Below are 13,932 nucleotides of genomic sequence, written 5' to 3' on the forward strand. Positions count from 1 at the left end.
CGTCCAGGCCTGCGCACAGTGCTGGGAGTGAGGAGCTGCCCCTCCCCGAAAGCCAAAAGCCTCAGGCCTCGCTGGAGCCTGGCCAGTCCAGACATTGGAGGGCTTAGGTGAGGGTGAAGATTCAGCTGTAGTCCCAGCTCCTCTGAATGACCTTGAAAAGGTCATCTCTTGCTCTCAGTTTTCCAAATGCAAACGGGGTCTAATGTCCTGAATCAGATGTGGAACATGGATGTGGACAAGTTTTGCAAACAGAAAGACACTAGTTCTGTGATGGATTGTCATGACTTCTGAGGGTAATGGGAGGTGGGGGAGGGGCAGGTAAGTGGGGGATGGAGGGCAGGAGGGACTCCTCAAGCCACTGGGTGTCAGCCACCCCAGGACAAGGACCCCAGGAGTCACCTCAGGAAGACCTGGTGCATGTGTAGGAAGGATGTGCGAGGGGAGGAAGCAGGAGGAGAGGGGGACCCTCAGCAGGCCCCTCTGCGGGCCGCAGTGCCCACTCCCTGCCTGAGGCTGTCCAGGGCCCAGTGTGTCCCTGGCAAGGAGGAGCAGGAAATTCATGTTCTTTAGTAAGAACTTACAGCAGGAATATTGGAGAGGGGAGGGGAGCAGCTGGACTCGGAAGTAGGACTCCCAACTGCCCCCGTACCCAGCCTGCAAAGCAGAGAGTCTCAGCAGCTGCAGCCCACCTTAGAAAGATGGGCTGTGCTCCCACCTGGCAGGCCCAGGTAAGGTTTGAGCTGCTCTGTCTCCCACTGTACAGGGTCTGCCCAGCTGGTGCAAGGAGGGCAGGGGCCTAGAGAGGAACAATGGGTGTGACGGCCAGGGAGACAGTGTGTAAAGTGGAGGCGGCCTGTCCACACAGGCAGAAAAGGGACTGTTCTGGTGTGTGGGGTGAGGGGGGATGTGGGTGAGGCTGGGCCTTCCATGCCGTGGGGATGCCTCAGGCCCATGCTGCCCCCTAAATTCTTTTGCCAACACACTGGTCCAATATGTCTTCAGAGAACCAAGGACTGACCTTGCTGTGCAGTCAACCAGCCCCTTGCCGCGAGCTGCATGATTCTTCCCTCCCTGCCACCACAGTCCCAAGAAAGTGGCTTCCAGCTCAGCATCTGCGGTCCCCTCTGTCCTCCTTGCTTTCTCCTCAGATCTTTTTCTTGTGCCCTCATGTGCCACTTCAGCTTCTCCCAACAGCAAGCACCTCAAGTCGTTTCTCTTCCAATACATTAATGACTGCATTTCCCAAGTCCACAAAGGGACCCATGGTTTGACCATGAACAGAATATCTGACCCACTGCGTTTAGCCCCACACTCACCGGCACTCCTCTGGGCAGTGTCCCACCTCAGAGAAAGGAAGGCAGGTCGGAACCATAGTCACTCACAGCACACACAGCCCCGTGCCTTTGTCATTCGGGGGTTGGAGAGGTCAGCCAGAGGCACGAGTGTTCTGATGGCCCAGAAGGCTCCCTTGCACCCAGTCTCTCAAAGGGAATCTTGGCTGGGAGCTTACTATGGCCCCAGAGCCAGGGGCTGTCTTAGGGCTTCAGGAGCCCAGATGTTCAGGATCACGAGGAATCTCAGATATATAGGGTTCAGTCCCAGTGCCAGGCTTGTAGCCAGAGGGAGAGAGAGCCCTGCCATTGAAGGACAAGCCTCATCTCAGGTCCCCTGGGAAGAGATGGGCCTGGTTTCTTCCATGGAAGCGCCCCCCGACCTGTGGCTCCATGCCATCTTTGGTGAGCATCCCTGGCCTCTCCTGTCCCTTAGCCTCTGCCCTCCCAGCCTCGGAGTCCCCAGATGCTGGGTGTGTGGGGTAAGGAACCCTCTTTCATCTGACTCAGCCTCAGCTGCTGTCTGTCCAGCTGTTGAGTCCACCACACATCCCTGCACATTCCAGGGTCTTACATAGAGATGGTCCAAGTAGGCAGCAGAGAGCTGTTGGCAGACTAGGCACCCTGTTGGGGTCTGAGCCCTTGCAACCACCATGGTACATGCTCCCTTGTTCTCCAACATTGCTCAAAAGGTGGTGTCGGCCCTGGCCGGTTGGCTCAGTGTTAGAGCGTCGGCCTGATGTGCAGGAGTCCCGGGTTCAATTCCCGGCCAGGGCACACAGGAGAGGCACCCATCTGCTTCTCCACCCCTCCCCCTCTCCTTCCTCTCTGTCCCCCCCCCCCCCCCCTGCAGCCAAGGCTCCATTGGAGCAAAGTTTGCCCGGGTGCTGAGGATGGCTCTATGGCCTCTGCCTCAGGTGCTAGAATGGCTCTGGTTGCAACAGAGCGACGCCCCAGATGGGCAGAGCATTTCCCCCTGGTGGGCGTGCCGGGTGGATCCCGGTTGGGCGCATGTGGGAGTCTGTCTGACTGCCTCCCTGTTTCCAACTTCAGAAAAATACAAAAAAAAAAGGTAGTGTCCCCGCGGGCGTCTCCCTACTTCTTGGCACTGTCACCCACACCTCTCCAGGGCTTCCCTGAGTCTAAGACACTCTGGCAGCCAGACAGGGCTCCATGGTGTTGGGTGAAAGTGCTGAACTTACGATCAAAGAACATGACTGAATCCATCGCCTCCCCCCTCTGGTTTCATTTTTTCTGAGCCTCAGTCTGCCCACATGTAAAATGGGGCTGGTCCCACCTTCACTGATCTGAGGCCTCCACACTGTGCCTGGGTCAGCAGCTCCCAGCACACGTCTTTGTACGGCCCTCCCCTCATACCACGGGGTCACAGGGGTACTCTTATGGACAATTATGCCCACAGGGGTCACTAACCTCCCCACTAACTCTGGCTTCTGCTAACAACAGCAACACTTACGGGAAGTCTGCGACTGGCCCGGGACTGTGCTGTGTGCTTATCTTATTCTCGCACTTACTCAGAGCTGGAGACAGTAAAGCATGGGCCAGGTGCTGTGCCTGTCAGTAAATGTGTTAGGGCGGAGCGAGAACACGAGGGCTGAGTCGGGGCTCCTGAGCATTAGATGGCCTTCTGCAACCCCAGCCCCAAAGTGAGCTCACTGTCCACTGGGCCTGAGGTTCCTGGGACAAAGCCCGTGCCAGTGCCTCTGCCCCAGTCAACCCTGAAGCCTGGAACAGAGTAATGGTTTATTGGGTCTAGCGGCAATGGTGGTGGTCTTTAAAAAAGAAAGAAGCACTGAGGAGAAAAGCCCAACATGGCAGGGAGACAATTCACTGAGAGGCCACGGTCTGGGTGGACAGAGGGAGCCCGACCCACGCAGAGCTGCATTGACGGTATTTACAGTCAGGCCGGGGGGCAGGAGCTGCAGGTGCCGCGGGAACCCGCATCTTGCTTCTGGCTTGGCTCGGGTGGCAGCAGGCCTCCTCGGAGCAGGGGCTCAGGCCCAGGCAGGGCTGTGGGGAGGGACGGGGTCCCAGCAGCTCTGCCTGCTCTGCACCAGGCCCTTGGGAATGTCTGTCTGCAGCTGTGAGAGGCTGGTTTCTGGGGTGAGCTGCACTTGACAATGAACAGAAGCTGGGTGCCACAGCATCGCAGCAGCAGGCAGAAGGAAGTCCCCTAACCGCTGGGTGGAGCTGCCTGGTGACTGGGCCCAGCCCTCAGCCCGTGGCTGAGAGGGAGGAGCAGGAGGGGCTGACAGGGTTGGTCAAAGGGTGGAAGGTAAGCGTCAACTCTGGGGCAGCTCAGTGGGAGTGATCCTCAGGGTGGCTCTGGGGACAGCTTTCGCACCGGCTGTGACTCATGAGCTGGATGGAAGTGCTAACCACCCAGGATCTCTAAAGCGAGCGCGTTGATGGTGGAGCCACCGAGGCACCCGGGGCTTGATGTCTGCTGTGGCCCCATCTGCCATCCCTGCAAGCTCCCCGCTGCTCCCTCTGCTCGCCACGCTCCTCCGCTCCTCCAGTTTGGTGTCTCAGGATAGGACATCTCCTCCTGGGACTGCTGCCCTCACAGAGGAATCTGGAGGACAGTCTGGCCTTCTCCAACGCCGTCCAGTGTTTCATGGTTCATTAAGTCAACCACACAGGGAGTGTGACCTGCGAGGCTGAACTTGTGGTTACTTTCATGTAATAAATAAAGATTCCTCTCTGTGGCTCTCTGGGGCCTGTCCCAGACCCAGTCCTCCTGCTGCTCCGGCGTTCCCACTGTCCCCATGGCGACTACAGATGGTCAAAGGCCGTGGCAGTGGTGGGTGGAGCGCTCGGCCTTGATGTGGAACTGTAATAATATGGGGAACCTGCACACATCAAAAAACAAACAAACAACACTGCTGGTCAGAAGGGGAAATTGCACCATAGCCTCCCTGGCATCTGCTAACCTTAAAGACAGCACAGGTTAATCATTTATTCCCCTGGCCTATCTGATCATCAAAGATTAACTGCTCTCCAGTCTCTTTCCTCCTTCTCTGACCTCACCTTTGAGTTTCTGGCCAGAATGAGAAGGTGGCTTCTTGTTCCTCCCACCATGATTACTGTGACCTTCAACACCCTCGTTTCAGAGAGAGGGTGACAGCAAGCAGTTACATCTGGAACCCCGAGAACCACACACATGGGGGGCAGTCACTGGGGTCCCTCAGCTTTGTCCAAACTGTGCGAGGTCACAGAATCTTTCTCCTCCAAACCAGAGAAGTTAAAGTCTTGACCGGCCCAGGGGGCTGTGCATTTGTGGGCCCCCATGGGGTGGCTCTGCAGGGAGGTGACTGCACATCTCCGCTCCCAGCGCCCTTAGCCTCTCTGGCTAAGCTGCACAGAAAGGTGGCGTGGAGTGGAAGTCATGTGGCCAACAGAGAGCCCTGGTCAGCCACCCTCCCAGCCATTTCTGGAGTCCCAGGAAGTAACGGGAGGAGAGGGGAGTCTTGGGAAGCAGATGGTCCTCTCAGGCCCGCGATGATGCCTGCGGGGCCGGCCACACTCGCACCATTGCTCCTCCCTGGCCCAGGCTGGCTCAAGGTCATCACTCAGGGAGACCGAGTGGGCTACCTCCAGTGCCTCATTTATGGGGCTTGGTTTCCTGGCCTCATTTATGGGGCCAGGCCAGAGGGTGCAGACACTCTCCCCGCAGGGCACTCCAGGCCCAGGCGAGAGGGTGCAGATAGTCTGCAGGGCACTCTCTGGACCTGAGTTTGAAGGCTGTCCGCACCTCAAGCCAACCTCAGGGCTGTGGTGGAACAGAGGGCTTCTGGGAAGGGTCTGCTGCTGCATCGTGAGCCACCTAGATGGCTAATGTGGGCAACAGATGGGACTCGGTGCTGCCAGCACACTTCCAGGCAGGGGCTGCAGGCACTGTGTGGACACCCACAGTATTGGCTGCTGCTGGACTGAGCCCCTGACAGCGGGGCATCCACTCTGATCCTTCTTAACCCACCTTGGCCCTCTCAACGCCTGCGCCCTGGATCCTACTCAAAAGAAGGATCTCATAGACACGGCCTCAGGCAGGGGGAAAGAGAATGGTGCAGATACATCTTCTTTCTGCCTCCTTCCCCAAATAACCTGGCCACAACCTGGCATACTGCCTTCCTGCTCGAATTCTGAATAACACCTGGCCCTCGTCTAACCGGGGCCTCCCAGGCTGAAGATGACTTTGGCCCTGCCTTGCACCCCACCTGCCCTGCACAGCAGAGGGCCTGGGGGCCCGGAGGGACTTACTCAGCAAGCTGGAGTTGGGGAAGCGCCAGGCCTCGCTGTAGGAGGAGTAGGGGGTGTGGCCGTAGGCATTGCCAGAGTATTCACTTCCTGTTGGAGGCACACAGGTGAGGGGTCAGATGGAGCACAGGTGTGGGGCTGGGGTGGGGAGAGGGTGTGCACGGCTTGTTCTTATTATGCCCATTTTCCAGGTGAAGAACTAAGGTCTAGGGATTTGCTTCTGCTCACACAACCAGAGGGTTCAGTGGAGTCTGGGAGCTGTGAGTCCAGGGCCCAGGTTCCAACCACTTCTACTCCCCAGACCTTCTGTGGAGGGTCTTCTGCAGGAGGGTCCCCAGGGTAGGGAGCAAGAGGGACGCCATTGACGGAATCAGTCAGTATGCTGAGCGGCTCAGCCTCCCTGGGTATGCTTGAGGGCGAGGGGGATGTGGGGCTTGGGGAGCTGAGGAGGAGGGAAGGAGAGGCTGGGGAAGCCCTGGAGACATCAGCCTCTGGAGGAATCTGTCCTGGGACCTGCTCTGAGGGTTTGTTGTCCCATCCCAATTCTGCCACTCCAAGCAAACTCGGTGCATGAATTTATACAGAATAACAGATCACTTCTCTCCGTGGGTGGATTCTTGGCTTTACAAAAATATTTACAGAAGAAATTACTTAAGAATGCCCTTGAATAACCACAAAGTCAAGCAGACAGACACTACTGCTATTTCTGCACAGGCTACATCCCATATCCTCCCAGCCCTCCCGGGAAGCTCCCGCCAGTGCTGCCCACGCACAGGGAGGGGGCCGGGGGAGCCAGTGAAGTGGTTGCTCAGGTCACACCTTAGTAAGTGGCAGAGCAGAATTTAACTTCGGGGCTCTTCGCTCTAAATTTCAGGTAATCCTTTTCTGCTCTTAGGACCCCCACGATAGAACCAGGCTCCTGCCAACCCCAAGATCCCATCAGTGTCCAACTGCCTTTCAGAACTAGGTTGCTGTTGGGGACCAAGCACCTTGGTGGCTCCTGGTCTCCTTCCCAGACCCTTAAAGGGAGGCTTGGCACTGCCGAGCCTGGTCTCAAATGCCACCTCACACTTCCTGGCTGTGTCACCTTGGGCAAGTTACTTAACTTCTCTGAGGTTCGGTTTCCTCCTCTGCAAAATGGGGCACATTGTTGTTCTTACCTCTTGGGGTTTTTTGAGGACTAAGATAATGTATATTAGTTGCTTAGCACCATGCTTGGTGTGTAAGAAACACTCAAGGAATGCTAGCTTTTATGCTTTCCCCATTAAGTAAGAGGATGCTAAAATAAAGCTTCCACAGCTGGGCTGGGATCAGTGGGCTGCTTCCCCGCCGGAGACGGAGGAGGCACTTGTACAAGAGGGATAGAAGTGAGGAGGAGGAAGATGAGGAGGAGGAGGAAGAGGATGAGGAGAAGGAGGAGGCACTTGTACAAGAGGGATAGAAGTGAGGAGGAGGAGGAGGAAGAGGATGAGGAGAAGGAGGAGGCACTTGTACAAGAGGGATAGAAGTGAGGAGGAGGAGGAGGAGGAAGAGGATGAGGAGAAGGAGGAGGCACTTGTACAAGAGGGATAGAAGTGAGGAGGAGGAGGAGGAAGAGGATGAGGAGAAGGAGGAGGCACTTGTACAAGAGGGATAGAAGTGAGGAGGAGGAGGAGGAAGAGGATGAGGAGAAGGAGGAGGCACTTGTACAAGAGGGATAGAAGTGAGGAGGAGGAGGAGGAGGAGGAGGAAGAGGATGAGGAGAAGGAGGAGGTACTTGTACAAGAGGGATAGAAGTGAGGAGGAAGAGGAGGATGAGGAGGAGGAGGAAGAGGATGAGGAGAAGGAGGAGGCACTTGTACAAGAGGGATAGAAGTGAGGAGGAGGAGGAGGAAGAGGAGGAGGAGAAGGAGGAGGCACTTGTACAAGAGGGATAGAAGTGAGGAGGAGGAGGAGGAGGAAGAGGATGAGGAGAAGGAGGAGGCACTTGTACAAGAGGGATAGAAGTGAGGAGGAGGAGGAGGAAGAGGATGAGGAGAAGGAGGAGGCACTTGTACAAGAGGGATAGAAGTGAGGAGGAAGAGGAGGAGGAAGAGGATGAGGAGAAGGAGGAGGCACTTGTACAAGAGGGATAGAAGTGAGGAGGAAGAGGAGGATGAGGAGGAGGAGGAAGAGGATGAGGAGAAGGAGGAGGCACTTGTACAAGAGGGATAGAAGTGAGGAGGAGGAGGAGGAGGAAGAGGATGAGGAGAAGGAGGAGGAACTTGTACAAGAGGGATAGAAGTGAGGATGAGGAGGAGGAGGAAGAGGATGAGGAGAAGGAGGAGGCACTTGTACAAGAGGGATAGAAGTGAGGAGGAGGAGGAGGAAGAGGATGAGGAGAAGGAGGAGGCACTTGTACAAGAGGGATAGAAGTGAGGAGGAGGAGGAGGAAGAGGATGAGGAGAAGGAGGAGGCACTTGTACAAGAGGGATAGAAGTGAGGAGGAAGAAGAGGAGGAAGAGGATGAGGAGAAGGAGGAGGCACTTGTACAAGAGGGATAGAAGTGAGGAGGAAGAAGAGGAGGAAGAGGATGAGGAGAAGGAGGAGGCACTTGTACAAGAGGGATAGAAGTGAGGAGGAAGAGGAGGATGAGGAGGAGGAGGAAGAGGATGAGGAGAAGGAGGAGGCACTTGTACAAGAGGGATAGAAGTGAGGAGGAGGAGGAGGAGGAGGAGGAGGAAGAGGATGAGGAGAAGGAGGAGGCACTTGTACAAGAGGGATAGAAGTGAGGAGGAAGAGGAGGAGGAAGAGGATGAGGAGAAGGAGGAGGCACTTGTACAAGAGGGATAGAAGTGAGGAGGAAGAGGAGGATGAGGAGGAGGAGGAAGAGGATGAGGAGAAGGAGGAGGCACTTGTACAAGAGGGATAGAAGTGAGGAGGAGGAGGAGGAGGAAGAGGATGAGGAGAAGGAGGAGGCACTTGTACAAGAGGGATAGAAGTGAGGAGGAAGAGGAGGAGGAAGAGGATGAGGAGAAGGAGGAGGCACTTGCACAAGAGGGATAGAAGTGAGGAGGATGAGGAGGAGGAGGAGGAGGCACTTGTACAAAAGGGATAGAAATGAGGAGGAGGAGGAAGAGGAGAAGGAGGAGGCATTTGTACAAGAGGGATAGAAGTGAGGAGGAGGAGGAGAAAGAGGAGGAAGGAGAAGAGAAGGAGAAGGAGGAGGCACTTGTACAAGAGAGATAGAAGTGAGGAGGAGGAGGAGAAAGAGAAGGAAGGAGAGGAGAAGGAGAAGGAGGAGGCACTTGTACAAGAGGGATAGAAGTGAGGAGGAAGAGGAAGAGGAGGAGGAGGAGGAGGAGGAAGAGGAGAAGGAAGAGGAGGAGGAGTCAGAGGGTGTCAGCTGGCTGTGGGCAGCAACACCGCAAGTTCCTTAGGGGTGAGACTAGGTGCAACTCAAATCAGGTTCATAAAAAATACATGCAGAAGGGGAGAGGGAAGGAGTCAGGGAAGAAAGAGGGAGAAAAAGAGCAAAGGGGTGGGAGGAGAAAGAAAGAAAACTAAGGAATGATCCTAATCCAACTGTTTATTTCCCAAGTGAAGAGACTGCTACCCAGAGAGGGAGGACATCAGCCCAAGGCCACTGTACCATGAGAGCCTGCCCGGAAGCGACCCCACCCTGCTCCAGCCCTTTCTTGCACCTACAATGCGAACCGCCCTGTTTCCTCTAGTGTAGCCCCTGGTTTCACTGCACCCAGGGAGGAAGCCAATTCAATGCTGGCTACACAGCAAGGGCCCTCATGCCTCTACCCCTACCTCACCCAGTGCCAACGCTGCTGGCTCTGAGGGACAAGGAAGAGCAGTGGAAAATGCAATGTATTTGCCCTGTTGTTTTGTCACTTACTCATCCACACACTCACACATGTATTCACTCATTGGACTCAGGTGTGCAAGCACCTATCTGTTTCAGGTACAGGGAGGCTGCTATAGGGATGGGGCTTGGAGGTGGTTGCAGCCACCCACCACCAGATCTGTCAACGTCCCTGCACCCGCCAGAGGTCAGCCATGCCCTTTGCTCTGCATCCCACCCCACTTACAGTCGCAAGGACTTGGCCCCTGTAATGGGTCCCTTCTCCTTTCCGCTTCAGTAGTTCTCCCTTTCTAATCATCACTCCCTCTAGCCAGCAAACATGCTCTGTTACCTTCTCTTCTAAAAATCCTCCTCCTACCCCACATCCCTCTACAGCTCCCAGCCCCCTCTCCACTCCATGGTCTCTGCCTTCACCTCCACAATCCCCTCCAATCCAGTTGACCTCTTGTATCCCCACAGCCTCTACCTGATCATTCCAGATTTCACTTCTATGTCCACCACCCCTTAACTCTCAGCTGACGTTGACTCACCCACCAACCCCTCTCTCGGGGTTTGCATTCTGACTCACTGGCCTCTCCACCTCACTCTTCTGGTTCCTTCTCTGTGAGAACTCTCAATGTTGAAGAGCCCCAGGGCTGGAAGTGTGAGCCTCCTATAAATTTCCATCCACATTCTCTTTCCTGTGATACTACCTAATTTTTGGCATTAAATAACTACTGTGAACAATGGTTGAAATGTAAACACTCATCAGGATGGGTTGCTGACTTCAGACATACATTGTGCCTCCTGATTTACTGAACTGGGTCCCTAAGAGGTGTCTCTATCCTAGTCTGGCCTCGTAGAACTCTTGATTTCTACCTGCCGCACACGCTACCTCTTCCTCTCCTGGTCTCCCCCGTGTTTACTTGCCACCTCCAGCCATGCAGTTCCCCAAGTCCTAAATCTAGAGGTGATCCTTGTTTCCTCAGTGTTTGGAGTCCTACAACCAACCAGCGTTGATAATCAATAGCACATGTGCTCAGTGTCTGTCTTCCTCCTTCACTGCTGCCTCCCCAGCCCAAGGCCACTATGTCAGGTACTACAATCTCCTCCTTGGTCTCCGTGCCTCTTCTTCCTGCCTATGATCAGTTTTCCCAGCAGCCCCAGCACTCCTAAAATCTGACCCAGACACAGCCCTACTCCTCACTGCACAGTCCTTTCCCAGCTCACTCATGCCCCTTTCTGTGTGTAGCCACGCTAAACTAGTTCTTGTCTTGGGGCCTCTGCACTTGCTGTCCTCTATGCTGGGGGATGGTCTGCCCCTTTGTCACTAGGCTGACCACTTTGAACTCCTTCTCAGAGAGGCTACCCTGATTACCCAATCTAAAGTAGTATACACTTTCCCTGTGGCTCTGTGTCACACCATCTCATCTTGTTCTCTTTACAGCACTTACTGCTATCTAAAATGATCTTGTGCCCGACCTGTGCTGGCGCAGTGAATAAAGCGTCAACCTGGCATGCTGAGGTCACCAGTTCAAAATGCTGGGCTTTCCTGGTCAAGGCACATATGAGAAGCTACAAGTTTGTGTTTCCCACTCTCCCCTCTCTCACTTTCTCTATCTCTAAAATCAATAAATAAAATCTTTTAAAAACTATCTTGTCTATTCATTTGTTGATTTGTTTTTGTATTTTTTTCTCCAATATTAGGTTGCAAACTCCAAAAACAGAATGGTCTTGTTCACTGCTAAATCCCCAGCAATCTATGCCATAGATCCTCAACCAGTATTTGTCAAGTAAAATGTCATGGATGGATGGATGGATAAATGGTTGAAAGGGTGAACAATAGAAAGGATAGTTAATGGAAAGATGGATAGATGAAAAGATGGATGAATGGAAGGATGGAAGCATGGATGGATGGATGGATGGATGGATGGATGGATGGATGATGGAAGAATGAATACAATGATGGAAGAATGGATGGATAGATAGATAAATGAATGTATGTAAGGACGGAAAGATAGATGATGGATGGATAAATAGAAGGATGGATGAATGGATAGATCAAACTATCTCTGGAGCTTTTGGTTCAGCTCCAGAACTGGTATGAGCATCATTAATTATGTTAATGGGGCAGGGACAAAAATAATAATTAGAAGGCAAAACAGCCCTGGCCAGTTGATTCAGTGGATAAAGTGTTGGTGCAGCATGTGGACATCCCAGATTTGATCCCCAGTCAGGGCACACATGAGAAGCAATCATTTGCTTCTCTTCCCCTTCCTCTGCCCCTCCTCACACTCTTCCCCTCTCATAACTAGGGGCTTCATTGGTCTGAGTGTCAGCCTCTGGCATTGAGGATAGCTCAGTTGATTCAAGCATCGGCCCCAGGCAGGGGTTGCCAAGTGGATCCTGGTCAAGGCACATTTGGGCAGAAGTAGATTAAGGTCAGTTGAGGCCCCAGGTGCAGAAGAAAATATTGGGCCCCTTACATTAGAAAAAAGTGTAAAGTTGGGGTTTTGTGGGGCCCTTCAGAAGTCAGAGACCAGGGCACGGGTCTGGTGCACCCACTGTTAAATCCGCTTCTGCATGTGAGAGTCTGTCTCCTTCTCTCTCCCCTCTCCTCTCACTTAAAAAAAAAAAAGAAGGCAAAACAAGAGAAATCTGTGTCCTGTCCTATTCCTGTGTTGCTCTCCTATAGCTGGTGTCATTATTTCTAGTACAGTGAAAGAATGGTGGATGGAAAGATAGATGGATGGATGGATGAAAGGAAGAATAGATACAAGGATGGAGAATGGATGGACAGATAGATAAATTGATGGCTGGAAGGATGGGAAGATGAAATGATGGATGGGTGGATAAATAGAAGGATGAGAAGCAGTGTGGTATGGTTGATGCAGCCATATGTTTGAAATCAAAATACCTGTTTTTGAACAACTCAGTGACTTAGTATGGTTATAACCCTGAGCACGTCACTTTGCTTTTTGAAGCTTGTTTCCTTATCTTTATAAAACTAGGATAATACCAGCTTCCCAGGCTTATGGTAAAGATAAGTGAAAAAATAAAGTTATATCTTTGAATGGCCAGGCACACATTATAAATTATCTCTTCCTTTCTTTCACAACTGATTGAAGACTGTCATTACCATGCCTTGCCTGAAGCATTTACTATATATGTAGTACATAGTAGGTGCTTAATGAAGGTTTATTAATTTTAATTTTTAAAAAAAATATTTTTTTGCCCTAGCCCGCTGGCTCAGCCGTAGAACATCAACCTGGTGTGTGGAAGACCCGGGTTTAATTCCTGCTCCGGGCACACAGGAGAGGCAACCAACTGCTTTCCCCCCACTCTTCCTCCTCCTTCTCTCTAATTCTCTCTCTTTCCCTTCTGTAGGCATGGCTCAATTGATTTGAGCACGTTGGCCCCAGGCACTGAGGATGGCTCCTTTGAGCCCTGCTTCAGGCACTAAAAATAGCTTGGTTGTAAGCATGACTCCATATGGGCAGAGCATTGGCCCCAGATTGGGGCTGCCAGGTGGACCCTGGTTGGGGCACATGTGGGAGTCTGTTTCTCTATTTCACTTCCTCTCACTTAAAATATATATATATATATATATATATATATATATATATATATATATATATATATTTATTAATTTTAGTGAGAGAAGAAGCGAGAGAGAGAGACAGAGAGAAACAATGATCTGTTCCTGTATGCGCCCCACCAAGGATCGAACCAGCAATCTCTGTGCCTGGAACAATGCTCTATTCAAAGGAGCTTTCTATTCAAACCAGGCCAAGGTTTATTGATTTTAATGGAAAGAATCCTTATTGTCACTGGGAGATTGTGGCCACCGGTAAAAGATGGACAAATAATTTTTCTACAAAAAATTCTAAAAAAAATTATTTGCATCTTGGAGTTCCTAGAAATCAGGTGAAACAAAAAGCACTGTGTTTTCTGAAAACCAGACCTTCATGTAACTTACTGGGGGCCAATGGATCCACAAGACAAGACCCCTCCTTTTCGCAATTCACTTTGCAGTGGGTGCTGTGGTTGTGGTCTTTTTTTTTTTTTTTTTTTTTTGTCCACAACACCCACACAGGATGAAGTCTTTCTGGAAACAACTTTAGGGCTTTTGATGAGAGGCCCAAGCCTTCCAGCTACCTCACAGGTCAGACTCTGGGCCGCAGGAACCCCTTGCCCTGGGCATGCCCCCGGGGATGATTCATAATTAAGAGAAAAGCCCTGGGCTTTTGCTTCTTCCTCCCCTCTAAGCAGGCGGCAGAGGAAGGTGGAGAGGTTGGGAGGGGAGAGGGGGAGCCGACTGGAGCCTGGGTTTTTGATTGAGAGGCCCCATTATCCACACTCTTAAAAAAATAACCGAATCTTTTCCTTTTTTATCTTGACCAATCTCATTTCACGCTCCAGAAGAGGAAGGGAGGGAGGGAGGGAGTCTGGGGCCAGGAGGGAGAGAGGAGTCAGTATTCTGTATTTTCAACGCTGCATTAAGCACATTGCCAC

The 13,932-nt window shown here is 52.5% G+C and overlaps 1 protein-coding gene and 1 non-coding gene across 7 annotated transcripts in view; one reads left to right on the forward strand and one right to left on the reverse strand.

Annotated features, from left to right (window-relative positions):
- Positions 1-2,032: 2,032 nt before the first annotated feature.
- Positions 2,033-2,108, forward strand: TRNAI-GAU (transfer RNA isoleucine (anticodon GAU)). Its single transcript has one exon. It is a non-coding gene; the product is annotated as a tRNA-Ile (tRNA).
- A 116-nt stretch (positions 2,109-2,224) lies between these two features.
- PAX8 (paired box 8) overlaps positions 2,225-13,932 on the reverse strand; it is a 57,142-nt gene continuing 45,434 nt past the window's right edge. For 3 of the 6 annotated variants that reach the window (XM_066267694.1, XM_066267691.1, XM_066267696.1), the window contains 2 exons: positions 5,610-5,696; positions 2,225-4,201 (listed from right to left, as the gene is read on the reverse strand). In XM_066267694.1, coding sequence (XP_066123791.1) covers positions 5,610-5,696 — 87 coding nt within the window. In that variant the 3' untranslated portion in view covers positions 2,225-4,201. The remainder of the gene's footprint in view (positions 4,202-5,609; positions 5,697-13,932) is intronic. The other 3 variants (XM_066267693.1, XM_066267695.1, XM_066267697.1) reach the window with 1 other exon arrangement.

Source organism: Saccopteryx bilineata, chromosome 3 (genome assembly GCF_036850765.1).
Source record: "Saccopteryx bilineata isolate mSacBil1 chromosome 3, mSacBil1_pri_phased_curated, whole genome shotgun sequence".
Taxonomy (NCBI): Eukaryota; Metazoa; Chordata; class Mammalia; order Chiroptera; family Emballonuridae; genus Saccopteryx; species Saccopteryx bilineata.